Here is a 27,725-nt window from a genome sequence, read left to right as displayed (position 1 = left end):
AATATTTCTCCAATTTTCGCAGTTTTGAAGCCTCCAAAACAAAGGTGAGTGCAATAAAGTGTAAAGGAGACGCATATGACCTCTGCTGATTCAGAGCAGGTGCTCTGCAGCAAGACTGAAAGGGAAAAAACGAGCCAGATGTCCATATAACACAGGGAAAGACAGTGCAGAAAAGAAAAAGAAAGGAAAACAGTGTCCTCAAAATTATATTCAGTAATTTCTGTCCAATAGGAAAGTGCTGTCAGTCTAAGAAACTGACTGAACGTACCTTGAAACGGAGGCCCAGCTGGAAGAGTCTGGCAGAACCGAGCTGTTCAGCTGCAGAAGAGCCCGAGGAATTGGCAGGAATTGATGAGCCCAAAACTGCAACCTGTCCACATTTCTGAAGCGACCCCAAAGTAGCTGTGCTCCGATCTGCACAGGCTCATTATGTAAAATAAAACCTAGCTGAATGTCAGCGGGGGCTGCAAAATGCCTTCAATTACCTGTAGGTTCTGTTCCAGCAACGGTGTGGCCAAAATCTCATGGGCCCAGCGGTGCTGGGCTTTTTGTCCTAACAGCCTTTTACCTCCTCAACTCCACACAGCTTCAGCAAGATTTTCTGCTGCTCTGTTTGGCTCTAACAAGCCATTTCACCTTTAAAACCAAACAAAATGTGCCTGGGAGAATTAAACATTTTCCACAGAGCCCTGTGTGACTGTGATACCCAATTATGAGTGTGAGGCAGATGTCTGCCAGGTGTGCTGACACCTCACATCTGTGCTGGACATGAGGCTGTGGCCCAATGCTACCTGGGGTGTCCCAGATCCCAGTGCTCTTGCTTCCTATCAATTACATTCCCCAGAAAACAGCCACGTCTCCATCCTGCCTACAGCAGGGCCAAGGGTGAAGTCTGATGATTACCAGCACATGGAACAAGTCGGGAAGTCAGAGGAACTCATGGATGGAGAAGCACAGCACTGTGACCTCCCCAGCCCTGGCAGTCCCATCCCAAAGGCAGCACTGCAGTGGTTTTCTTTCAGCCTGCTGTACATCTCAGGCAAGAAGAGCACAGCAGAAGACAGCCCAGCAAAACCCATTGCATGGCAAGGGATGCCCAAGAGAGATCTCTTCTTCTATGCCCTTCTCTCATTACAGCCCAAGCACAGCTCTGATCCAAAACAAAGATGAAAAAAAACCAAACAGAGGTTCCTGAGAGCCCACAAGCACTTTGTTATAGCATTTTACCTGCAAGGCACCCAGCTGCTGTGCACGGGGACCACTTCATGCAGCTGGTCCTGCCACTCATCAGCCTTTGACATGGTCTGAGAATCCCATTTCCTAATGAGACTTGCTCTAATTGGCCAAGCAGCTCCTCCCAGAGGAGCCCTGACAGAGTTCCTGCAGCAAACACAAAGCTAAACCCCATTTTCCTCAAATAGCCAGGAACATTTGCTTGCTGGCAACATGCCTGTTGGTAAACCAATTTGCTAAAATATTCACAAAATAGCAGACTAAAGGGCCGCAGATTCAGCCAAAGCGATTATAGACAAAATTAAAATAAAATATTCACCGCAAATGTTTTTGCAGCATTTCCTCCAGATTTACTGAGAGGGGGGGGAAAAAAAAAAGTCAATGAAGTCATGGTAATGCCAAAAATCTCAGCAGAGGGAGAGTGGGGATGGAGGGAGCTGTGCTGTGTGAGCAGGGCGTCCGTGTTCCTAACCCTGCAGGGGGAACCAGGGTTGGGGCTGCTGGGCCAGGACAACAGAGAGTCAGTACTGCTGCCCAGCCAAGCACTGCCTGAGCTCTGGCTGTGAGGCAAAAGCTCTGCACGTATTCTGGATGCAATCAAATTCTGCCCCTTGAGGCTTTTCTATGCCTTGATCATAATGATCTGAACAGGATAAACAGATAAAATCCCACTGACACTTCTGTTATTCCCCCCCAAATTGCTTCAAAAGTAAAATTCCTCGTGTTATCCCCAAACAACAGGTGCAGTCACTAAATTCTCTTTAACTGCAGTGCCCATGTGGCAGAGGCAAAGCAAGCAAGCAGGGTAAAGCAAATCCCTGAGACACAACCTGAAAGGAGACTGTAATCATTATGGGAAGAGAGAAAACACCAAGGTTTTTACAGGGGGACCCTCTGCAGGCAAACCTGTGTTTGCTCATCAGGCTGCTTGCAGTGAAAAGAACCCCCCACTAAAAGCAAAACAAACACCTTCCTTTTGCATGGACTCCTCACGCCCCAGCCTTTTCACTATGCAGGTTACATTTTAGCAAGCGCGTGTCTTGCTCCACATTGTGCAGTTCTTCCCATCTCTGATTTTATAACTGAATGAGCAAAATAAACCCAAACAGTGCTTTTTTTTCACCTTTTTTTTTTCCTCTATACTTTTATTACTGTGGGAGTTGTTTTTTTTTTTTTTTTTTTTTTTTTGCTCATCAAGATCATTATGAGATAAAGAGACTGCATCTGTAAAATCCCAGCATTTCCATTTCTGTCCCAAAACTGAACACAGAGCCACTGTCTGCATAGCATCACAGCTGGATAGGCTTCAAAGCCTGCTACTGTGAGTGCCACGCACAGCACAGCTCCCTGTTCACAAACATCACTGCCCACAGCCACATCTCTGCTGACTGGAACTCACAGCCCCAGCCAGACCTTCCCTCCCCTTCAGCCCTGCAAACGTACAGGAAAAAGAACAGCACGTGCCACGGGATTTTTAAGGGACCACAGAAGGGATGATTTCACAAGAGCTCTGATGTCCACTTCTGTGATCTTGAGAAAGCCTCTGGTTCCCTCCTAAACTGCAGACTTTCTCTCTGTAGAAGAAGGATTAATATTTTCCCAGTACGTAGGGCTGCTGCAATATCTAATTCATTAATCTTCATAAAGCCTTCTTGGACACTGATGGAAAACACAAAATACTATTAGCATGAGCCTCCCATTTAAATCTCACCTGGAAATCTTCCTTGTGGGTCTTAATTTGTGACTGATCACTCTACCACAGGGAATGGGATCTGCACATCTGTTACACTGTGGAGCTGAGGCGGGAAGGGGAGCTAACACTGATGGAAGCCTATTGGTTTTCCTCAGCCACTTAATTGAATCTACAGTATAGAGTCTGATGGTATTCCCCAGCATTCGGAATCCCAATTTGTAGCAAGGATTTTTATACTCAGCACCCAGTGAAAGTAGTGTTTGGGCTGAACACCCTTTAATCAGCCATTCTCAAGTGTCAGCCCTTTTCATCTTTAAAGCACTCCTGAATCTCTTTGCCTAAGTCTCTCTTAACTCTAAGATGTATTTGATATATGCAGATTCCATGACTTAGTTTCCAGCGGCCTTTGTTGCAATTGAATCATTTAAAGTTCATCTCAACCTTTCAACCTTTTCAACTGTCTTTTAAAGTGATCGCCTGGTCTTTCACAACTGTGGGTTGGTTTTTTGGGGGCCTTAAAGAACATCCACTCCCAACCTCCAAAACCAGAAACAGGAGCTTTGTCAGTAACTGCTGCTCACTGTAACTCTACCTCCAGACCAACAGCTTCCCATTCAATGAAGGCTTTTCTTCACTTTGTATTGGAGAAAAAAAAATTAGAATGCAAAAGCCAACAGAAGTCATCCTACACGTCTTCCAGTGAAGGAGGACAACCAGCAGCTGGTTTTGGAAGGCTGTCAGGCTCTTCATGGTTCTTCTGACAGCAGCAGTATGCTCTACATGGTATTGTCACTAACATTAAATGTACTTGTTTCAGTCAAAGAATAAATTTAAAATTATCCTTCCATTGAGAATTAATAGGAGCTTGCAACCACAATAGGTCCAAGAGGAAATGTCAGCAAGCTGTTTGGCATCAGAACACCAGATTTACAGAGAAAGAAAGCCTCTTCTATTCAGTTAACATTTGGGATAAAAGGCAGGTGAAATTCTGCAGGTACAACAATGGATGGAAAATAATCTTACAAATCTTAGACAAACTCCTACAAGATCCCTATTACCACAGCCAGGAGCAAACCGCCTCGTGTTTGCATTCTCACATAAATCAATGGATCTTGCACAGCTTACCCCAAAGACAGATGCAGTCAGTTTATATAGGAATCAAGCTGTCAATCACATTTTAAAGGAATCAGCCTGACAATCCAGGTAAAACTGATCATTCCTCAAAAGTCTCAGAGGAAAAAGCTGATAAAACAGCATGGGAATAACAAGGAATCCTTTGGATATTCAGAATCCTGAAGTATTTGCTGTATTAAGAACTGTATTAGCCTAGTGAAATGAAACAGAAACCTCTATTAGACAAAATGCGTATCTCTCTTTCTAACATTTGAAAGCTCTAGCATGCTTACACAGGGCACCAAAAAGATCATTAAAGGCCAATCCTGCATGCTAGAGACCCCGGCCTTCTCCCCAGAGGCATTAATTACAAATCCCAACTCCCCAAGCCCATCTCACTGCCTCCAGCCAGGCAGCAGTGCTGCAGGTTCAAATTGGCAAATACTAATTGTGGGCTGAAAAACGTGCCATTAACTCACACTCCGATTTTTCCACCTGGAAAGCTGCAGTGCTAAATGGAGCAGGTTTCTCTGCAGCCTGCAGTCCAGCCAACCCAACGGATCTGTTTTGCCACCACTAAATGAGAAAAACACCCAAGATATTCTCCAAGATGTTTTGGAATGCTCTTTTCTAGAACAAATTACTTCTGCAAGTAACAAAACACAGAACTAACACATGGACAATAAATAAAGCAGCGAGGAAACAAACCACCACCATCCAAGGCTGAATTCGTAACTACTCAAGATTGCTGCAGTCCACTTTGCATGAATTATCAGCCTGGTTGGTTTTTTATTTCTCCTCCCAGTTTGCAATTCTTCTTAACATTTAAGCACTGAAAGTTTGCTGTCATCGTGCAGAAGATTATTATGTTCCATAACATAAGAAGAATCATAGAATCATAGAATCATAGAATCACTAAGGTTGGAAAAGACCTAAAAGATCACCCAGTCCAACCGTTCACCTATTCCCAATAGCTCCTACTAAACCATGTCCCTCAACGCAACATCCAGTCTTTCCTTGAACACCCCCAGGCTCGGTGATTCCACCACCTCCCTGGGCAGTCCATTCCAGTGCCTGACCACCCTTTCTGAAAAGTAATACTTCCTCATGTCCAGCCTGAATTTCCCCTGCCGTAGCTTGAAACCATTCCCCCTGGTCCTATCCCTAATGACACGAGAGAAGAGGCCGACCCCCAGCTCACTACAACCTCCCTTCAGGAAGTTATAGAGAGCAATAAGGTCTCCCCTGAGCCTCCTCTTCTCCAGGCTGAACATTCCCAGCTCCTTCAGCCTCTCCTCATATGGCCTGTGTTCCAGACCCCTCACCAGCTTCGTTGCCCTTCTTTGAACACGTTCCAGGGCCTCAATATCTTTCTTGCAGTGAGGGGCCCAAAACTGGACACAGTACTCGAGGTGCGGCCTCACGAGTGCTGAATATAGGGGAACAATCACCTCTCTGCTCCTGCTTGCAACACTGTTTCTGAGAACAAGCAAAACAACTGAGAACAAGCAAAACAACTTTTGGAGAATAGGAGGAAGGATATATAAGAAGTCAAAAATGAAAAATGCCATTTAGACTGTGAAAATGGTGAGACCATGGATAACCCAAAAGGTGGGAGAGGCCCCAGCACTGAGACCTCCAGCATCACCTCCTGCTCTGAGCAGGATGCTCAGGGCTGCTCCCAGCCAGGTCTGGGGTGGCACAGTCTCAGGAATGGGCAATTGGCAATGCCTATATTGGAAGGCTGCACAGAGAGCTTGTGGTATGGAACGTCCTCTGAGCAGCACTGCAAAGATCAGACTCAGCAGCAGGACTGCGTACAGAAGGCAGGCAGGTGCTTTACCACACATTTCTTTCCATTTCCCACCCCAAATCAGTACAAAAGTATGACATATTATGAGGCAAAAACTGTCCTTGGCTAAGAAGGAAAATTAAAAGTATTTCCTTAATAGGAAAAAAAAAAATAACTTTAAGTAATAACAGTAAATTATTGAAAAAATTACTACTAACATTCTGGGAGAGGATAGAAAAAGAACAAGAACAGGACTGAAATACCAGAGCATGAATGGGTTTTTATAACGCCCCATTTTTCCACACGAGCTCTGCGAGATCACATAAAATTGGACATTTAGTAGAAGTTGGACTGAATTAAAAAAATTAAAGAATAAGGTAATAAGAACAGCTACATTTACATAATGTGAAGTTCACAAATGTGGTCAGCTGTGCTGCACTGAAGCCATGTGAGAGCTCCAACTAAATCTGACCAGCAGCAGTAGAAAGTCGCTACACATCCCAGCCAGAAAAACTGAGCATCTCATTAAAGACAGTAATGATACAGCTGGATAAACAGAGTATGCCAGAACCAGAGCAGATAAGGAATGAGTTTGGGCAATAGCATGGCTACCCTTCCTCTAACAGGGCTGAGCTGATGCTGTGCTTTAGGATTGCTGATCTCACAGGAAACAGCGAGAGGGAAGAAGTGGCAGAGGGGAAGAATATTACTAAATCCCGGAAATGGAAAAGCATGGCACTAAACAGAAGAGCTGTTTTTTTTTCCTAGGATGTGCTCACTGCTAGAGAAGTAAATTGTTCCTGTGTTTGAAGAGAAAGGGAAGAGGTAAGAGAAGACAATCTGTGCTGAGCGGTGAATGTGCAGCTTTTGCTGGCCAAAAACAATGAGAGAAAAAATAAGTGAACAGACTGAGTGGGTGTAAGAACTCAAAAGGAAAGAAAAATGAATAGAGTGGAAATAAAGGAACTGCTGCCATGGAAGAGCAAAGTATAGTCCAAATCACTGAGCAAAAATGATATAGCAACATTATGTGAGGCATTCATTCAGATAGGAACATTCCAAGGGCAACTGCTCATTTTGGACATCTGTGGGACAATTGTCATTACAAGCACAGACGTCTCTCTGGTTTTCAGTTACTGGAGTGCTTTTGGGGAAGAGAAACCTCTTCTCTTTGGCAAGGAGCAAAATCATTTTCTCCTGATGTGTTTTGTTACAGAATCAAAATCTCCAAGCAATTCTATGACAACAAGAAAACAAAAAAGCGGTAAAAATATGTTTAAAAAGCAAATAAATAAAAAACCATGAAGTCTCAAGCAAAGCCTTGTTCAATGAGAGAACAAAACTGCTTCATAATGGTGAAGACAGACCAGGGAGGAGTTTAGCAGCTCGGTGCAGGAGGGGTATTTCCCCAGAGACCTCTGGGTGTAGGACTTCTGCTTTGCACTCCCCTTTGGGTTTCAACTCCTAAGGAAGGTTTCCTATCTATTTATGGACTGTTTGTCAATCGACCAAAAGGGGAACGTAGTTATTTTTCTGCCTCTTTCTACTCCTGGATGTCACCAGCCTCCCCCAGCAGACCCAGCTCCAAGTCTGCAGTCTGGGTGCTGCTACCCTCAAGGAAACCTTTCAAAACCACAACATTGATGCAATCCACCTCTGTGTGCTGAGGGAAAAAAAAAAAGCACAGTGCTTCTAGTCACACCACGAAGAATATGCTGAAAGACCTCAATCATTCCCCAACATACCAACACAGGAAAGAAAGAGAGCTCTTTCCTGTCAGCTTTGTTATCAACCTACTATGGACAATCTGAGGTCACAGCCCTAAAAAGGGAGCAGAGGTTCTTTTTACCTGTTGCACCTGACAGCCCTCCGCTTTGTCGCTGATAACTGGGCAAACCAGCAGAGCACACAGATGCTGCTGTGTGCTTCTGGGCAGGGCTTTCAATCCTAATTGAAGAAGCCAACTGGGACAAAAAAACACGAGGAAGCCCACTCAGCAGCCTAATTAGATTGAAATAAGTAAACTGTTCACTCGAGAGAAAACAAACAGCGTATGCCCATGATATATACCTAACATCTAGGTGAAACAATACATCGTGCACCTTTCAGATGGTTCTCCAGTCACAAAACTTACACTGCATTTACAACGCTACTGTGCATATCTGTAGATTAACAGCTTAATATAAATCTACTGATATAAAGAAGTGGTTCAGTCTCCTGTTTGTAAATCAAGAATGACAAAGAAATGAAAGGATACACAGATGGTTACCCCAGGAGCCACATATCAGAAAGAAGAGCCGAAACCAAATATTCCTCAGTCCTACTCTGCCTGTTTATTCTCCCTTAAGGTAAACTCTTTTTCTCCTACATTTTATCTCTGCAGACAGTCATGAAAAGTACTTTATTACTCATGATGGAAGTGAAGAGAGTTTGTTTCTTTCTCTGCTTCCATAAAGCTTTTATTTTGCTGGAAAGCAGATTTAAGGAATGCCCCATTGCAAGAGTTTAAGGGTTACTTTAAACTGGGACACAAAACTACAACTTCTGACATCATTTCATGGCCTGTTCAGGAAAGCATTCAAGCGTGACATTGTACCATTAGGTATAATACAGCCATTCCAGAGGCACTGATTACTGCAATGAGAACTCATCTTCTTTAGCAGTATATGCGATAAGGAATGAATAAAAACCCAGGCCAGAAACATCACTGTAAAAAGGCAGGCTATGTACGAGAATGGAAAAAAATCTATAGGTGTCTTTTGGGGAACTGGAAAAGAAAAACCTGCAGTGCCAAGTGGGATTCGAGGGATGCTGAGCATCCCTGGAAATGAAGATCTGTATTTCCCCCCCATCCAGTCCCAATCCTTGGGGTTTAAGGTCCCTTCCAACTGTAACCACTGTATGACTCTATGACCCAAAGACAAGTCCTCAGAGCAAACAAGACTTTGCAATGTTGAGCAAAGCAGAGTCTAGACAAGTCTTGAATTCTGGGGCTGGTGTCTCAGGACTTCCTCCAAAGCACAAGAACTCTACAGTGTTCCTATCTACAAAAGGTATCGCAAAGATAAATTAAGTCTCTTTATAAAAAGCTGCTTTAAATGGGCCCCTCTTTCATAAGTAGACTCTTCTACCATCACGCACTTGCAAGTATTAGTAAATGAGCACTTCTGATGGATAGCCGTGCACACAGTCAAACTCCTCAGGGCCTCAAGTGCCCATTGAGCTGAAGATAAAAGAATTATTTTCATATTTGATCACATAAATGTCACTGGAGATATTTGCAACAGCCCACTCTAATCTTTCTGTAGGTAGACGGAGGCATATTCGACAATCAGTTTTCAAGATATACTCCAGTGAGACCCTTATATGACCTCTCATTAGAAGTAAAATAATTTACGACTACTTCCACTCCCTGGCATTATATCACACTCCTCCCAGTACCGCAGCCTCACTTGATTTGTGACAGGAGGTACACAGCCCACAAGTTATTAACAGAAAAAGATAAAAGACTCCATCCCAACAGCACTTCAGTGCAATAATGATAATGAAATTTACTATCGTACCTGTCCAACAACAGCAGATGATTGCATCCTACTGGTAAACCAGAACTGTCTTTAACATCAGCACAACTGAATTCCTACTGGACTCAGGTCTCCTGACACAAAGGGAGAGGCAACAAAGCAGAAGCACAAAGCTTCTCTGCCCCTTGACATTCCTGTTTGTGTACCTCCTCCTGCACGTGGTCTCCATGTGCTTTCTTAGCAACTTCATTGCTTTCCAAGATCAGAAGAGCAGATCCACCAAGGCCAAAGCAAGGCTTCAATCTTAGATAGAAATTTCTGGTTTGTTATTTGTTATTATATAACAGCAAACATTTGTGAACAGCTGCATATAAGCCTTGCTTCAGAGCCCTTTTCTTTCTGTGCAAACACCCAGCCTCAGAAAGCCATTTGAAGTGCTCCACTTCTGGGCACAGACATTTTTGCAACCAACCGATCTGCCACTTCTTTTCTGCAGGAATACATCTCCAACACTTTATCATTTATTTGCCTGTCACTGTTCTTCAGCTCTGATGGTGTGTTTCCTGCTTCTCTAACTTCATCTCAACAACTTTTCTCCTTCGCCTGTGTCATCTGCCTACATGGGCTGCACTGCAATTATCAGCAATGGTGCTTTTGGGGGAAACATCGACCCCACAGAGATGACAGATCCCTCGATGCTCCCAGCACGACCACACTACCAGATGTCAGACTCTCATTGCCAGGGCTTGGAGAACAGTCAGTGAACGACATTGCTCAGCACGTAGAGATTCAGCTTCCACATTCAGTATTAGGAGACAATTATTTTTTTTCCCCTCACTTATGGAACAAATATTTGTTAATACTGTATACATTTTTCATAATGCCTTAGTCCTTGTCAAATCCTTAGCCAATGAATCAGCTTTAAAAGGTTATTACACTGGAAGCTGTAAGTACTGAGTATAATATAACTTGCAGCGCACTCAAAGCATGCACCAACGTTAATTATTGATTAGATCACAGTTTGATTACATTTTGGGTGACGACACCCAGGGGTTTAGATAACTGCATAAAACATTGTGTTCTGTTCTACAGAGACCAAGAATAAAACATCCTTTAGAAATAAAGCACATTATTCAGTCATTTATCAGGATTACAGTAAGATGAGTGATGGAAGTTGTACAGAAGTATTCATTTTTAATGATGTCCTACCTTTGAAGAAACAGTCCTTGCTGTGGATAATGTAGATTTTCTTCCTCTGAAGACATGAGGCTCGATGTAACTGACAGTGATTTTCATAAAATTTGCCATCAGATCCACATACTGGCATGTAGCTGGACTTGCAGTCTTCTACACACCTGCACTCAGGCTGGTTGGTGTCCCTGTTCACCACACACCTACTCCCTCGGCCGCAGTACTTCTTCTCACACGATGCATGCAGGCCATCCTGACCGTAAAGAACTGGACAGAGAGAGAGAAAAAAAATCAGAGTTAGCAATATTTACCTAACAGACCATCCTTGTCTGCTGCACAGCAGTGCACAGCCATTACAAGTGCAGAAGCTAAAAGGTTCCCAAGGCTAAAAGCACACTGTGACAGCAGCACGATGGCAATCTGCAGAGCATCTCCACTTCTGTGCTCCCAGACCTCCAGCTCTGAGTCATCAACATCTCAAGTATGTGCAGAAAGTGCTTCCCTGAGAAGTGGCAGACGTGGGCCATTCATTCTTCCAGGCTTTTGCAAAATTAGACCCTACAATAGGAACTAGTGAGAGTATTCCAGTGCCAAAAATTTGGGCATGACTTGGACTCAAGAAGCCATTCTGAAAGCCTACACTCTGGCAGACTTACTGCATATAATGCTCTGAATGTTACTGCAACTGTCTGCTGTTTGATACCATTAAAAGGCAAACTGAGCTGCCCCAGTGCTGTAACATTTTCTGCTTCTGAAGTCAGAAGGCTTGCAAGAGAACATCATTATAATTCATACAGGACAGGATACTCCCAAACAAGCCGCTACTCGGAGCAATAATTAGCATTATACTCAGCAAAGAGAGTTGCAGGGAATTAGATTACTCTATGCTAATTGGAGCACACAAAGCAGCAAATTGTAAAGGGAAGCTGCAAAAGGCATAATTAAAGGAGGAATAAACATTTAGCAGCGTACAACCTGCTGCCTGCTCTGCACAGCCTCCCGACAGCAGCCACCCCTGTGCTGTGACTCGATCTGGATCAGCAGGTATGAAGCAAACCCCAGCTGTCCATATTCACCACGTGTAGGATTGGCTCTCGGTGAGTTTTTGGTGTGTCCCAACCTCTCACCCCAGAACCTCCATCACACATAATGGAGATGTGAGGAGCATCAGCAATAGCTGCTTCAACTTACTGGTCCTATTTTTTTTTTTAATTCTAGATTCCTTGCTAACAGCCACACAGTCCCTGCTTGCCCAACCACTTCAAGCCACATGAAACATCCCATGTTGAGTCCATTTTTCCATCAAGCAATAAGGGATTAAAGCATGTTCATAAAGATGAGTAAAAGTTCCTACAAATCCCATTTGGTTTGGTCCCCATTAAGTCTTTGTTTTATCTGAAAGGGGGGAAAATATCTGCTGCTGGAGGATTAACTATTTGACTCAATAACTCATTATAATTCTTCCAACCTTGGCAAGCTAGGTAATATTGACTTTTCCTGACTCATAATAAACTAGAAGGTCAGAGCGTCCCTGAGCAGTGCAAAAAATACAGTCCCTGGAAAGCATATCTAAATATTCTTTATTTATTTACTAATTGTCCCAGGGTTTCTGAAAAACATCCTCAAGAATACACACTTTGTGACCTCCAGCTGAGCTCGTTGCCGAGGGCACCAGCACTCAGCCCTGCTGCCTTTTGGAGCAGGGCAGAGGCTCAGGTCAGCTCCTACAGCATCATTGAACCCCACTAAGGCTCAATAAGGTTCAAAACATGCATTGGGCACAGTGACCACCGTGATACTTACAACCAAGATTCTGGTGTTACTGCCTCCATACACATAACTGGGATACAACTACAGCACAGCCCCCCCTATGCTGATAGCTGCAATTCCCCCTAGACCCAGCACCAGCTGAGCACCACATAATGCACCTCACCAGAGGTTATCGCCCCCCCTGCTGACCACATCCTGCCCCAATGGCCATCACACACAGCAACAGCACAAAGTCCTCTTGAAGCCTCAAGTATCATGATTTTTAATATTAACTTGGCATTGATGAAAGCAAAAGCAATTCCTATTGCAAAGACAACGTTGCTTTATTTTTTCCTTTTTTAAACAGCACAGCAAAGATTTGTTTACCACCAGCTTATACAGCAAAGCACTCTGGCTTTTCTATCACCACCTGGTTACTATGGAGAAGCCTCATAAAGCCTGTGTGCTTTCATGTCTCGCTCCTTTTGTTCAGTTTGGTTTATTTTGTGTTCCCAGATGAAGAACTCCTGTTTGAACACTCAGAAAGGGAGGTGGGCTGGACAGCCCACAAACAGCATGGAAAGCAAGAGCTGTGTAATCAGTAATCCAGACACCCAAATCCACCGATAGCAGCACACAAGCAAGCAGAGTGTTAATATAAGATTTCTTTGCCAGAATCTGATAACGCTGCTCATAGCCCCTTAATTGAATTACTCCCTGAATATTCCTTGGAGGAACTAAAGGTCCCCACACGCACACTCAGCCATGCAGACAGGCCCTGCGCTAGGAAGAGTAAGGAACACAGGACACAGAACAGTGGTGGAAAGCCAGAGGATGGAAGGTTTCCAACTGTAAAAGCTCTGCTGTCTTTACCCAGGTAAGCAATCAACTCCCCGCAGCACCGACACCAGGACCAAACAGGCAGGGCAGCAGCAAAAGCCATCGTTAGCTGTGCTGTGTTATTAGAAGTGACTGCATTCCTTGCTCTTATAAGGATTATTAAAAACAGGAAAGGTAATCAAGTGAAACCACCAAGTACGTACACGTGGTACACATGAGCTTCACTGCACAATACATTCAATTTATTAGTTGCAAAGAAAGTCATACACTTAGGTTAAAGATTGGTCGTCTTGCCAAACAAGCCACTTTTCAATGCTAATTAAGTTTACCCAACATGGCTAGTGATTGATTTGTGGTGTTATAGTCAAGTCAGTTTGCTGGAGAGAGGAAGCCCATTTGTGTACATCCGCAAATCCCCATCACTTCCTCAAATCAGCTTCTGCTGCCCACGAGAAATTTGGCATTCCACTCAAAACCCAACAAAGCTGGGGTACAGGCGGTACAATAACCGAGTTTGGGAACTGGGGGAGGTGCTAATGGCTGCCTTCATCTCAAGCAAGACTTAAGGAAATGAAGATGCTATTGCTCTGTTTAGACACTGGAGGATACACATCCTTTGGCTGCTCGTTAATTTATAATGACTTGGGCAACAGCTGCTGTTACATGTCACTAAACATGTTACAGATCAGACTGGAGCTATCAGGCAATTCATTATTTTCAACATCCAAATCCAACCCTAGTCCTTACCTGGGCAAATCTCCCAAAGAGTTCAAGGAAAGGCTGGGCTGGTGACAAGCACTGATTTCACTTAAGACCAAGCAGACAAACCCATCACACACAGAGCAAAGCCAAAAACCAAACAGCTCCATCATGTTACTGCTCATGGAAGGTTGCTTACATGCTGCACAAATGCAAATTACTACATTTATATTTAAGAAGCCAGTTTGTCTTCAAGGAACAGCACACCGCTGCAGGCAGCTGGACACCCCAGTTCATCTGTGAAGGAAAGAGCTGAGGCTTTACATCAGCCAGAACTGGAAGCTTTAATTATGAGGAACCAGAGATGGGTGTAACTACAACTGGAAGCTCTCACTCCAACTGCTTCCAAGGCAGATTGTTGTAAAGCAATAAAATAAATATTCTATAGATGTAAAAACACTCAGTCTCCAAACTTCATTTGTTGCTTCCAAGAAGGAGCGCAGTGAGCTCACAGGTCAGCAGCCACTCCTCCCCACCTTGACACTGACTTCCAGCATTTTCCTTTGCTACCATGCTGAGGTCTGAAGCAGTGCACCTGCAAGCACTTTTTCCTGCTGTAAAGTGTACCTGCTGGTACATGCAGATGTCCATTTGCCAGCTGAATACGTAGCCACACGTGCTTGAGCATTACTCTGCTGCCTGTTCACACAGATCCACACACACATAAAAGTGATCTGCTAAACTTCACTCTTTGCTGGCAACACAGCATCCAGTGCAGCAGCACGAGGCCCCAGAGCTTCCCTTCCCAGCACATCTTCAACACATGCCTTGAAGTAACAGAAGTTCAGGTGTGTGACTATTGGACCTGGCTGCTGCTGTGAGCAAATGCCAGTGCTGCACACATTGTTACTACTGCAATAAAATAAGAAAGGAAACAAAGCAAGAATTTTGTAATTAACTGCTCTGAGTTTCTCTGTTTTTCACTGTACTCCTGTTATGGAAGTGGCGAAGCAGAGAAGTTGCAGTGAAGCTCCTGGTACAGGGAATGGCAGCAGCACAGCCATTAGCTCTGTTACTTGCCCTTGGTGCTGTAACTTATTTATTCTTACAAAGCAAAACCAGCAACTTGTCCTGGAGGAAAACACAGAAAATGAGATGTCTTCAAGTCCGTGTTTTTCTAAGGATGCAAACTATTTGGTTTCCAGGCTCAGGAGATAACTGGGGGGAAACATCTTGGAACAGAAGGGGAAGGATGCATCAGCCTCTGCTGAGGAGCAAATCAGTCACACACTAATTTGGATGTTCTACAGGGAGCGAAACCCGGGATGACACACAAACCCTCCTGCAAACAAAAATTACCAAAACTTCTCATTATTTCAGGTTTCCTACTGAGAATTCTTGCAGAGTTTAAAAAAAAGATAAGCACCTAAAGGAAAGGGAAATTGCATGCAGGAGTCCCATGGGCAGTAGTTACGGGGCTGACACCAACACTGAGGGTCTGTGCCTGCCATTTAATACCAAAGACACTGCTCCACGTTCAGCAATGACGTGCAGTTATTCTGCAAACAACAGCATGAAACATTCAAAATCATAGAATTGCTTTCTCTATCAACGGTTAGATCTGAAAATTGGGATCAATGTCATCCCAGTGTAATGAGACTTATTTTTGCTCACTTTCAAATCCTTTTAACCACGGTGACACCAAGAGCTCAATTAAACTACATTTTTGGACGGCACTTTGGTTTATGAAGGTATAACATGAAAAACAGCCAGAAGAAATCAAAAGATCTAGAGCAATGTGAAGTATTTGCACAGATTACCAAGGAAGAAACACGGACTGAAACGAGACCATATATATTTAGGCCCTTGCCATGAGACTCTACCACGCACAATTTGCCTGATAGTTCTGCTATTGAAAGTGCTAAGAAGGCGATTCATAAAATTGCTCTTTACTCAGTGTTTACCTAAATTTATCTGTGATAAGTACTTCATATTGAAGGCAATATTATCCCATCGCTGCCATGCAGCAAGTCAGGATCTGTGCCCAAGCCTGCACTGCTGAGCACACGTTATATAGGGGTCCACGCAGATGCTGCCTGCACTCACTGGAGGATGGGACGTGGTTTTTCCTTCAGCACCCACACTTAGCATGTTGTGAACAACCTGGTAAAGTTGGACAGGATGAGCACACACACGGATCTGTTTTACTTGATCACGCATTTAATTATCTCAGTGCTGCATAGTGTGAATAATGCAGAAACTTTCCAGTGCCAGATCTTGAGGGAACAGATCATATTAATACTTGGGTTTCTTTGACAAAACCATGTCAGAAGAATACACTCTTCTGAAGAAAGGCGATGAAATTCCCACAGGTGACTGCTCAAAACCAGCCTTGTTGCCTTTAATCTCTCTCATCAATCTCCTGCCTGCCCCAGCCCCTCGCTCCCCCTCTCAGGACCTGCCTCGCTCTCCTTGCTTTCAGTTCCCTTTCATCCTCTGACCAGCACAGCAAGCCCCAGCACTCTACAGGCTGCAATAAAAGCTATGAGAAATCAATAACAGTGTCATGCATCTTTCTGCTATTCCTTCAATGAAGTTCTTGTGGCAAAGACTGTGAAGAGGGTCAAATTCAATAATGAAATAACTACAGGTGACGTGCGTGTTCTCCTGGTGAATTCGCCAATTATATTACCAACAGAGCTGCCAGAGGCAAGCTGAACAAACAAGATGCTTCCAGTTGCCCGTGTTATTAAGCTTTAAACCCAGCCCCACACATTGCCTTTGCTTTGTTCCTGGTTTTCCCCCAGATACACAGCTGCAGTGGAAGGGGGACATGCACTCAGCCATCACTCATCACCCCAACATGAAAGTTACAAGACACCTTGTAATATCAGCAGTGATTCCAGAGCAAAAGACTCCATGTTTCTCTCTAAGGGGCACTCTAAAGTCTATTTTCTATGTTGTTTGACTCATTACCTTCCAATAATACCATTTACTAGAAAAGTATTATTTTGTTTACTGTGTATTTCTTTTTCCCTTACACACGCACAAGTCAAGCATTATTTCACACTGCATATAATTTTTCTCTTTTTCAGTTTCCTATTTGTTTTCTCACTCAGCGCATCAATTCTCAGGCTCACTGAGTAAAAAAGAACAGCTCATTGCATTTGCCTCAGAAAACAACATTTTTCTAATAATGTACTTCTGGTTGAAAGATGGAGAGACAAAACTTTTATAGTTAGTACTCACTGTGTGCCCACATTACATCACTCTGGAGTTCTGCTCTCAGTGAACATCACCAGTCTTGCACCTGTCTGTACAACTGCCACCACTCAAGGTTTCAGGGTGACTGATTATAGACATCACAGCAACACCAGTGTCAGCACTTCCCTTAATATTCCTTCCTCTGAGGAAGGACATTTGGACCCTAGAAATGAAGTCTCATCCTCGAGAAACATTTTGCAGGCACATCCCAAAAACAGACAACAAACAGAAAGGCCGCAGACTTCCATGGCCAGGAAAGGATGGAGAGCAGCACTGGGTACGACCTAAAACACAATGATCAGGCTCCAGGTCTTCCAGTAACTTCCATATTCCACCCTATTATTAGTGTTACTTGGAAGCACATCATGGCTTAGAAGAATGGGCTTCATGCCACGAGCAAATACTCAAAACACAGATCCATAGCAGAGCCACCTCTCCTACAGCAGCCATATATGAAGTTCTCAGATCAGGCATCATCCTATACCAAGGGAAGCTCTTACCCTCAGAAGGAAGCAAGCGAGAGTCTCCAAATCCACTTCCAGGGGCACACATAGGCTCCTTTCCTGCCCCCCCCCCCCCCCCCCCCCCAACCTGTGATTTTCATGGACAGAGGTTTCCAGACAGAGCCATCACCAGCTGCACGCACAGCCTGCAGCACTCCTTTTATTTTGTCCAACACATGCAGGAAGGCAGACAACTGGGGGAAAATTAGGGGCTGGATAAAGCTTTTGAGAGAGTCTTTTTCTGAGCATCAATGTTTTTCCGCAAAACTCGACATCTGCTGAATATAAATTGAGAGAAAGGGGGAAAAAAGTGTTAAAGCTATTTAGCTGTAATGGAGTTTGTGTTAGTGCAGGTGCTTTTTTTTTTTTTTTTTTTTTACTTCTTGGTGAAGCATAATGCATGTTTGACTCATGACTACTTCACCTGATTGAAGAGACAGCCCAACCAATGGGATGAGCAGCATTCCTGTATCACATCTAAATCAGCATCAGCTTCCTGCTGGAAACTGCTGAGATTGCACTGTGGCTTTTCACATTCTTTTCCCCAAGACATTTCATTTATGTTTTCCTGACTCAATGCCTTCGAGCCTCATACATTACAAGTGCAAGATCTTGCAAGTTATACCAGAAGTGGGAGCCAGTAGCCAAATAGGGCCATTACAGGAAGAAATACAGCCACAGGTATGCATTACATCTGCGTTGGGACGCAGGAAGATATTTTTATAAGTCAGTTTTAAGCCACTCCTCAGAAAGAGAAATATCTGTTGGAAGGACCCACTCAGCTGCTCCATGTGAGGGAGTTGGTTGTTGGCCTGCACACGTCCCGTTTTTGTTCTTAATGAACCATGTAATCTCTGTCAGTGAGAAAACTGCAGTGTGCAAGTGGGTGCAGGAGGAGAAAGCCATGGAGGAGCCTGCAGGCACCGGTGAGCTGCTGCACTCCAACCCCTTCCTCTCCATTGCTCCTCCAGCTTTGCAAGGAAAAAACAAGGAAAAGGGAGGCCCTGAGGACCACTCACCAGCTGGAGGAGCAGCTGGCCAGTATGGTGCAAGAGAAGCAATTCCCAGCTCTATCTTGCCTCCACCAGCTCTGCCTCACACACAGCCAAAATCATTTTTTTCAGCTGCTCTAAAACCAAGAAAATACTTGAGCTCAGATGGCACTGCCCTCCCCTACATGTCATCCAAGAGAACAGCAAGATCTTTCCTCCTCACCCTACCTGCTGCCCAAACACTGCACGAGAGAAATTTGCTGTGGAAACACATTTCATTGAGATTGCAGCTAAATCTTAAACAGATGTTACTGCCCAGCAATGGCAATGGGCTCAGCAACTCACAGCTGTGCCAAGTTGGGCTGGCTGCGGGTTGAGGATGTTCTCAGAGGGAATGCTGTACTCAGATCCGTACAATGCCAGGCGGATGAGCCAGTTTTAATTGGGATGTCACCAAAACAGCAAAAATAAATAAATAAATTATGTCCACCAAAATCCCCAGCTATAGATGCTGCTCTAGGAACAACCTGTCCTCAAGTGCAGGACACAGCAGTGCCCACAAGCCTTAATTCAGTGCTGGTCAGCTTGAGTGAGCAGTAGGTGCTCCCTAAGCTTGGAGCCAGCCTGAAACATTGCCCCAACACCACACAAATCAATAATCACTTGCATTCCACTTTCCCATTCTGTTACCTTTAATTATCCCCTCCCCATCCCAGAGCCAGGCACCATTTCTGTCTCAGGAACCACATTACTATTCATCCCTCTTCTCTGCAAACTCAAGGTGATAATTTTAAGTTTCTGGAAAATTTTCTCCTATCTCCTTGTCATGTTCCAGCACTCTCTGTATATTCATTTGTCAATCAGTTGTCCATAGCTTCAGCCTTGTTCTGACAGATATTTAATGTTTTAAAAATATACTGCACCAAGTGGTTGGAAGCATAGGCATCAACATCTTAATCTCTTAAATTAAACAAGAGACATCCATTTTATCCCCATTTACCCTCTAGCAGTTACTTCTCTCCATACTTCTTCTACAAAGAAGGACAGAATTAAAGCCATTTCTAATGCATCGCAAACCTTTTATTCCCCCCACATTTGCTCCTTGCTGAGGAAGCAACGTGAAATGCATTTATCTGATGGAAGAGTTACAGCCTACCAAACAGATAACACAATAAAGTAAAAACTTACTAAGAAGTCTGCTTGGAAGTGAAGACTTCAAATCTCACACACTGTTAAAGCTGACTCAGAGGGTATCAATGCAGAAATGGAACACAAACACTAAAACACTGACATTAACTACTTTGTTTTTATTCTGAGGAGTAGGAAAATCACCAGCTTTGCTGCTTGTGAGTCACAACAGAAAACAATCCAGAAGAGGTGAAAATAGATAAAAATAACTGTCACAGATTAAGGGTTTCTGCAGCAGTGTTACTTGCTTTATGTATCATGATCTGAATTTTGTTAATTTGCACGGATGGGGATTTGGACTGGCAGATATTACAGCCAGGGAAGGGATGGGCTCAGCCATGTGAGATGTGCCCACCTTTGTACACCTCCAACCCTCTGCCATTAGCAAATGACATTAATGCAAACACCACCTGGAAGAGAGGATTACAGCCGTGGGTCCCTGCAGGGCACCTGTGCCAGTGGGGCAGAGCACAGCCCTGCAGCCAGCCTCCCAGAGCTGCATCCCTAGGGAAATCCTGGGCCACGCTGCACCCATGGACGAAGGCAGCAGCCTGTACCCGTGGTACAGGAGCAGTATTTGTTCATTCATGTTGGGAAAGCACGTGGGGAGCTGAATCTGAAAGGGAACATATATAATAATAGCACATGTATTCACTGCTTTCCCTTCAAAAGTGTTCTGTATGAGGACTAAAAAAACGCAACTGATAGAAATCAACACAGCATTATTTCTCTTGGAATACAAAGGCCCCCGATGGAAACAAAAGGGTCACATTTAATAGCAGAAAAGGGAAAGCTTGAGATAAAAGGCAGGAATAAGCCACAATCATCACTCATCAACATCAGAGCGCATTGGGCTGAAGCAGCATTACAGGGCTTTTTATTCTTTTAAGATAGGTAATGGAATAAAACTTATTTCAGTGCAGGGCTTCTCTCTGCCCTTAAGCTGATCCACACCAATACAGCACAGGCCTGATCCTATAAGTAGAGGAGAGGAGTGCAGACACCCAAGGCTACAGTTACACCTGATCACAAGCTGGCTGTAGAAAGAATCCAAGCAGCTTCCAGCTGAGCCACCAGGTGAAGATGCCCAGCACACAGCACAAAAGGACAGGCACTGCGTTTCAGGCTGAAGACTGAGACTAGGCTTTTTCCATCAGTTTATAATTCAGATTCATTCCCTGGTGCCTTAGGAAAAAAAAAAACCAAGTAAAATATTCATTTTCAAACTTAGGAACAAGGGAAGAAACTCCCCAGTCTGCCTTCACTATCACTGCCCCTGGCACATGCAGCTCTCAGGAAGCTTGGGAACTGGATCCAAGGAAAGGAGATCTGCCACAGTCTCTGGAGAATACTGTCCAGAAAGGACTAAAGAAATCAGAGGCTCTGTATTGGATCTACAGCGAGAACAGGCATACAGAAACAGCTTTTACCAATTTACCTGCAATTACAGCCATCCTTCAAACTATCTTTTAGTTATGCCAGCAGATAAGCAGCCTTACTATTTTATCCATCAGAAAAAAAGTTTGAGAAGCTGCAATAAACTTCAAAACTTACTTTTTTTAAAGGGACTAGATATTAATTACACTTTGGCACAGCTGATAACTTGCAAAAGAAATGCACGAGCAGCAACAGGACGACTGCAGAGGTCTAGGAATTAGCTCACTAAACAACATTTGCATTAGAGAAAATCCTACTCCTTGCCCATCCAGCACGGCTCATCCCATTGCACCCATTGCTTACGGCTGCAGCCCTCCTGCTGTACCCACACATTGCTCCACAAGGAGAGATGTTGCTTCAACCCAATAGTAATGGGTGAACATTTCCAGAAGGCATGTTGTGGCCAGGGTGAATAGGATTACTGGCAGCAGTGAAAAGTTAAGTCCTCTGCTCAACAACACACCAGGGATAGCAGCTGCTTTCCAGCCTTGGACTGCAAATACCATCTTGCCAGAGCTTTCTGTGCTAATGGAGCCTATTTTCTCTATAGGGAAGAAAAAGGCAGGGAGAGAATTCAATTTTTATGCTTCCGAGTTTCCTACTGATGCGCATGTATTTGACTGCTCCTGTTCCCATTAACACCCAGCATGGGCGGATTTAAACAACTTCAGAGCTGCTACAAGCTGGGATCATCCAAGAGACAGAGCAAATGCTTAAAAAAAAAAAGTTGTATTTCATGTAAAGATTTTTCTGCACTAAATAATACAGTATAGATTTGACTTAGGAAAAAAAAAACCAACAGTGTACTTCTCAACAGAAATACTCCTTGGAAGCTATGGCACAGAACAAAGCCTGCCTCTGTTTGCACTTGCAATCCTCACCAACGCCTCCAGGAGCTGTGCTTGCAGAGCAGGGTCCCGCAGGGGATCCTGGGGGCGATGCACTGACTCCAGCACGACAGGGACTACATGGCTGCCTCTGGTTTAGTCAGGTGAAAGAACACACACAGTGCTCGTTCTGGAGGAAAAAAAGGGTCTGAAGCGGTCAATGAAAGAAATCCCTCCAGGATCCAGCATGAAATGGAGTGAATGAGCAGCTGGGGAAAGGGAGAAGAGCACACTGTTCTCAGAGTGTGATGGCAGGAGTCATCCTGAGCTAAAACTGAGTTTCCCCAAAGTTCACATTTGAAGTTGTACTTGTCTCAACAGCACTCAAGCGTACAAAGCATGTAAAAAATTGAAAACAAGCCCTATTTGTGTGTAGATGCCCTTCTGTCAGGAGCAGGGCTAGGTTTCCCAGGAACAGAGTTTGTCAGGGGAAGAAATAAGACCACTTTCATGATTTGCACCATGAAAACCTCAAGGCATGTCCCAGTCAGAAGCCCTATGCTGCAGCACAGGGGTCCCACTGTGGGATATATCTTCTCCCACTGCAGTCAGAGTGCACACTTGTGCTGCAATTTCAATCTATTTGATAGTGGAATGTTACTGCAGGACTAGACAGCATCACACAAGAGGTGCAGGTGCATTTAACACAGCCAGCAGCAAATACATACTTATTAAACGGGAAGACGGGAGAGTGAAAGGTTCCTCATTCAATATTTGTACTTAGAGCAAATATTCTGCTTTGACAGAACAAGAAAGGATCTGTTTCCCCCCCTTCTCATGTATCCTTCCCAGCACAACTGTTTCACGTGTTCAAACCGAATAACAAACGCCTGACTGTCTTCGCAGACATAAATTGGGAAACAGCAAAGAAAGCTGCTAACACCGAGCTTTGTACTGCATGGTCCAAAGGGAGTCCACGGCAGGGACAAGGCAGAATGCATTAAATCTCAATTAGATCACAGTACACAACAAAGCACAGAACATTATCATCATATTTGCTCACCCAAGGATTAAGTGGCTTCCTTCAGAGAGGGCTGTGCTTGCAAAGCGTCTTGGGGACCGAGTGGCTCTTTGTGGTGGAGAGCAGCCACTGCGCTGCCTTTTCTTAATGACTTGCACCCAGCAAATGCATCTCATAGCACAGCACTGTACGTGCTCCTGTGTGACAGACTGCGGGCTGCAAAGTGATTTAGCTCAGCATTTTGGAAGTGCTTTCTGAGTATTTTTAGCCTATGTAGCACACTGGTGCCTGCCTGGATATGTCAGGAAAAAAAAATAAAAAGCACCAAAAAACAGCAATGTAGAAAGAAAAACAAAAAAACAACAGGGAAATATAGAGAAAATATCAAAGAAAATAAAGCTTTGGTGGCATACTTACATTACTGTAACAATGTACTGGTTTAGTCATTTTAAAGCACAATGATTCAGGCAACATGCTGGCACTAAGGAACATGGTTTAATGATGGGACACAATAGGTCAGGTTCACAGCCAGACCCGATGATCCTGAATGCTCAACGCCCACAAGTCCTCAAAGCAATGTGTGCAAACAGCTGATGCCCAGCATCACAAACACAACGGCTGGCACACACAGCCAGGCAGCAGCACCCAGCCTGGGCTCCCAGGCCCCATCCCAACGCATATCCTGATGCAAGATGCAGCAGCAGGATTCACCCAGCACACAAAAGAGCTTTCACCCCTACCCCTCCTCTTCAGAGCCAAAGCTTGCTTTCCCTCAACTTCAGAGCCCTGGGTTGGGTTCTTAACCTCAGCAATTCTCGCCCCAATACCCAACCTTCCCAATTCCCTTCCCCCAGTCATTTTCACAGTTCTAACCTCACCTGCCACCACTCTAAGCACAAGATTTGCCTACAAATCTCCCAACACTGGACAGTTCAGATGCCATCAGCAATGACAGACTTTACCCAACCAGCCCACCGTGAACTGTTTGCACTTCACTCCCAAAGAACAGCTCAGTGCAAAACTTCTGTGCTGTCTGACTAAAGCCAGTGAAATTGGTAAGTGCAGTGCGGAACTGGCCTCTTCCTGGAGTCCTAATGAACTTTAAAGCCCCATGGCTGCCCCCAGAAACCTTCCTGCACAAACCCTGGGTGCTCTGCAGCTCAGGTGTGAGCATCTCTGCACTAACTGCCCATAGCAACAGCTATGGAGAAAGAAATGGTCATATTTTACAGAGAGCCCAAACGCCACAGGAGAGCAGATGCTTCCGCTGTGTATTTGTGTCTGGCTTATACAATTTACAAACACTTGCTGTTGATACACCTTAAAGCACACAATATTCAATAAATGCAGTGGAAATTATCTTAAAAGTGGCAGCACCTTGACTTGCTCCTGCAGCAGCACTGTGATACCTGCACACTGCATTAAAGCCCCTTGGAAGGCTTTACTCTCCCTCCAAGCATCAGAATGAGCAGCTGAAATCATGGCAGGACCAGCAGCCTCAGCAGGGTCCCCATTACCTTGAGGGCACTTTTTGGACTTGTACCAAAAAGGGAAGGAATCAGGTGCCACACACTGAAGCTAGGATTTGTGAGATATTAATAAAACTGATTAAAATAATTTTTTGGACTGCAGCGGCAAACAAACTGCTTCAGCTCAGTGCGTTGATAATGGGGCTGCAGGTTATTAAAACTGAATTGAACGGAGAGTCACCAGAGTCCCTCCATCCCCTGTGCCTGGCACAGCCCAGCTCTGAGTATTCAGACACACTGCAGTCCCCTCCAGGTTACTTTAGGGGGAAGTGAGCTCATATTGAGGGGAAATCTGGAAACACAACGCTGCTACACAACAGACCATCATCTACCAACATGGGAACTGCTCAGTCAACAAAAGCATGGCTTGCCAAACACCCTCAACCACCACATGTACTTCCAAGAAAGCCCATCATAATATCTTCTCTAACAACCTAAGCTATTATTTTGCCCTACAATGAAGATCAAGACTTCTATAATGGAGGGATCTCCTGAAGAAGGACATCACGCTACCTTTCAGAAACACATCTGGAACAAGTAGCTCACATCTACAAGCCCTGCGGCTTTCTACCCAGACACAAAGCATTCCCCTGCCCCCAAGGAAATAAACACCCTGCCCAAAAATAGCTGCCGAGTTCCTGATTTCAAAACTCCCTTAATGGTTGGGATTCAAGCTATATGGTCACAGCACAAATTATATTACGCATCCCATGACTGCACACACTGAGATTATGACTGCTCAGTGCACTCAGCATACAGATGCTCACAAGGGAACACTAAAAGCAAATTTTGGCCCTGTCTATCATCCATAATTCAAGAGAAATCAGGGTTAAAAAAAGTGCATGAGCAATTGACATAATTTATATGCTGCGAGTGGGAGAGTTGGCAGTCTCTCGCATCATAAAGTTTAAATAACAGTAGTTTAACACCAGATGTACCCGCAGCTGTCCTGAGCGTCGTGCCATTAGCTCCATTACGGCACAGCACTGTTCCTCCCCTTGCTCGGTATCCAGCCCTGCCCCACCAAGTACTGGTGAAGGCAGATTTCCCCAGGAATCTCAGGAACAAGCAGGCAAGCACGCACTGCGGCACAAAAAAAGCACAAAAAACCCACCTTGAAAAGTTTAGTGATGCCATCGATTGTGAAAGGTGCTACCTTTAGAATTAAAGGAGGAGAGACAGGAAGAAGCATCGGCATCTTCAGTGCAGCCAGACCTCCAGCAATAGCACCAAGTCGTGCAGATGCTGCTCCGAGCTTTGATCGATACTGCGACATTTACCTTTAGAAGATACACTTTCTTCCTGTTGTAAAATAACCAAAAATATTCTTCTTCCCACTGCCTTCACACGAGGGAATATCAAATTAATTCAGCGTGTGTGCACTGAGGGGTACTAATTGATTGTTCAATCTAAACCAGCTTTTAGTCAATAAGTCCTATTGAAGCTTCACTGAAACAAGAGAAACCTGGAACGGCTGCAGCATCCTCCCAGCATCCCCAGGTTCATCCACAGTGTACTTTTCCAGGAGAAAATCCAAACTTCCCAGAAACGAAGTATCACACAACAGCATTACATTATTGGGCAATGTTGGGATGAGGCACAGGGAATAGGCCACCAAAACTCAAACCTGTACATTCGCTTCTTCAACTAATTTGTTCTCCACCTCCTCGCTCCCACTGCAATTTGCTATAGAATGACTAACAAGGCAGAATATAACCAATACCATCCACAATTACAAAGGTGAATTTGATGAGTGCCAAACCCAGAAAGCTGAAATCAAAAGCCTGCAGTCCAGCCATGCCTCCTCTCAACCCAAAGTCTTCCTGCAGGAGGCCGTGCACTTAAAGAAACCATAAGGCAAATATGAAGACAGAGCTTTCTACAGAGAGCACTGATGAATGCTGCCATCCTCCCTTTTGTAGTTGGTTTTGCAGTACCCTGCACATACCAGGATGCCATCACTGCATTACCAGTCCACCACCTTTCTGCAGTTAATGCTGCAATGCAAGATGGACAGATTTTTTTGCATCCTTCATCTGTGCTCAGCTGGGAAGTACAGCTAAGCTATGGTTAAAACAAGAAGTCACCATCAGCACAGAGCATCAACACTCGGTCAAGAAATCCCTTTTTTTACCTCCCAAGAGCAGATTTAGCATCTGCACAGCATGAAGATGATGAGACACTTCCCAATCTCTTCACACAAAACTTGGTGAGCACACAGCAACAAGAAACATGGTGGCGAGGGAGTCTGGGTCATTTTTAGGGTGGTTTTATTTTTCCCTACCTTCTGATTTCTAAGCAGCAAAGCAGGACCAGAACAGGTATGATAGCAAGTGCTGCTAACACAGACCTAAGTCTTCCCCTCTTTCTTTTATAGTCTCAATCTCTCCCCCTTCTCCCCCTACTGCTCCTGATGTGAGCAGCACCTCCGCTCCTCATTGTCACTGCTTCCAGGGCCATGGCTCTCCCTCCCAGCTGTGCCAAGCTACATCCCACACTACCTGAAGAAAAAAGCACCCACCATCTTGTGGGCTTTTTTCCCCACTTTTTTTTTCATTCCTCTAGGACACGATCCAACATCCTTATCAGAGCGTGCAGAGCACACTGTCTAGACAAACTGCTCCTGCAGCAGCACCCAGGAGCACGGTTGCACACGGGATATAAAAGGCATACATCTGAAATATGGCACAGAGCATCCCTTTTAACACTGCCACATGAACTGCCAGCATAAAGCACTTCACAGGGGATTTACAGCACCCATCTCCCTACCCAGGAGGCGGGGAGAGAAATCCGCAAAGGAGGCAGAACATAATTTAAGTTTATGATTTATATTCCTTCTTCCAGTAGCCAGAGAAGAATTTAAATTAGGCATTTCCAGAACTCCCTTGAACATCCAAATCTCCACATATATCCACAAAACTCAATGAAATCTCAAGATTATGTTACTCCTTGACTCGCAAAACACAATATATGGCATCCCTGCTGCCACTTCATACTGACTTAGTGTTACAATTACTGGCACATCTGGAACTAACAAACATTTTGAGCAAATTAATAAGATGAGTGACTTGCTAAAATCTCTCCCTCTGGGCTAGATACCCTACAGCTTCCTGAATAATGAAAACATGGAGGA

At 44.3% G+C, this 27,725-nt stretch overlaps 1 protein-coding gene across 6 annotated transcripts in view; it reads right to left on the bottom strand.

Moving 5' to 3' along the window:
- Positions 1-27,725, bottom strand: part of FSTL4 (follistatin like 4) — a 188,470-nt gene that overhangs the window by 116,059 nt on the left and 44,686 nt on the right. For 5 of the 6 annotated variants that reach the window (XM_048960272.1, XM_048960271.1, XM_048960270.1 and 2 more), the window contains one exon: positions 10,562-10,810. In XM_048960272.1, the coding sequence (XP_048816229.1) occupies positions 10,562-10,810 (249 nt within the window). Of the gene's footprint in view, positions 1-10,561; positions 10,811-23,105; positions 23,209-27,725 lie in introns of those variants that run through there. The other variant, XM_048960273.1, reaches the window with a different exon arrangement.

This window comes from Lagopus muta, chromosome 14 (genome assembly GCF_023343835.1).
Source record: "Lagopus muta isolate bLagMut1 chromosome 14, bLagMut1 primary, whole genome shotgun sequence".
Classification (NCBI taxonomy): Eukaryota; Metazoa; Chordata; class Aves; order Galliformes; family Phasianidae; genus Lagopus; species Lagopus muta.
This window is presented reverse-complemented; position numbering and strand designations above follow the sequence as displayed.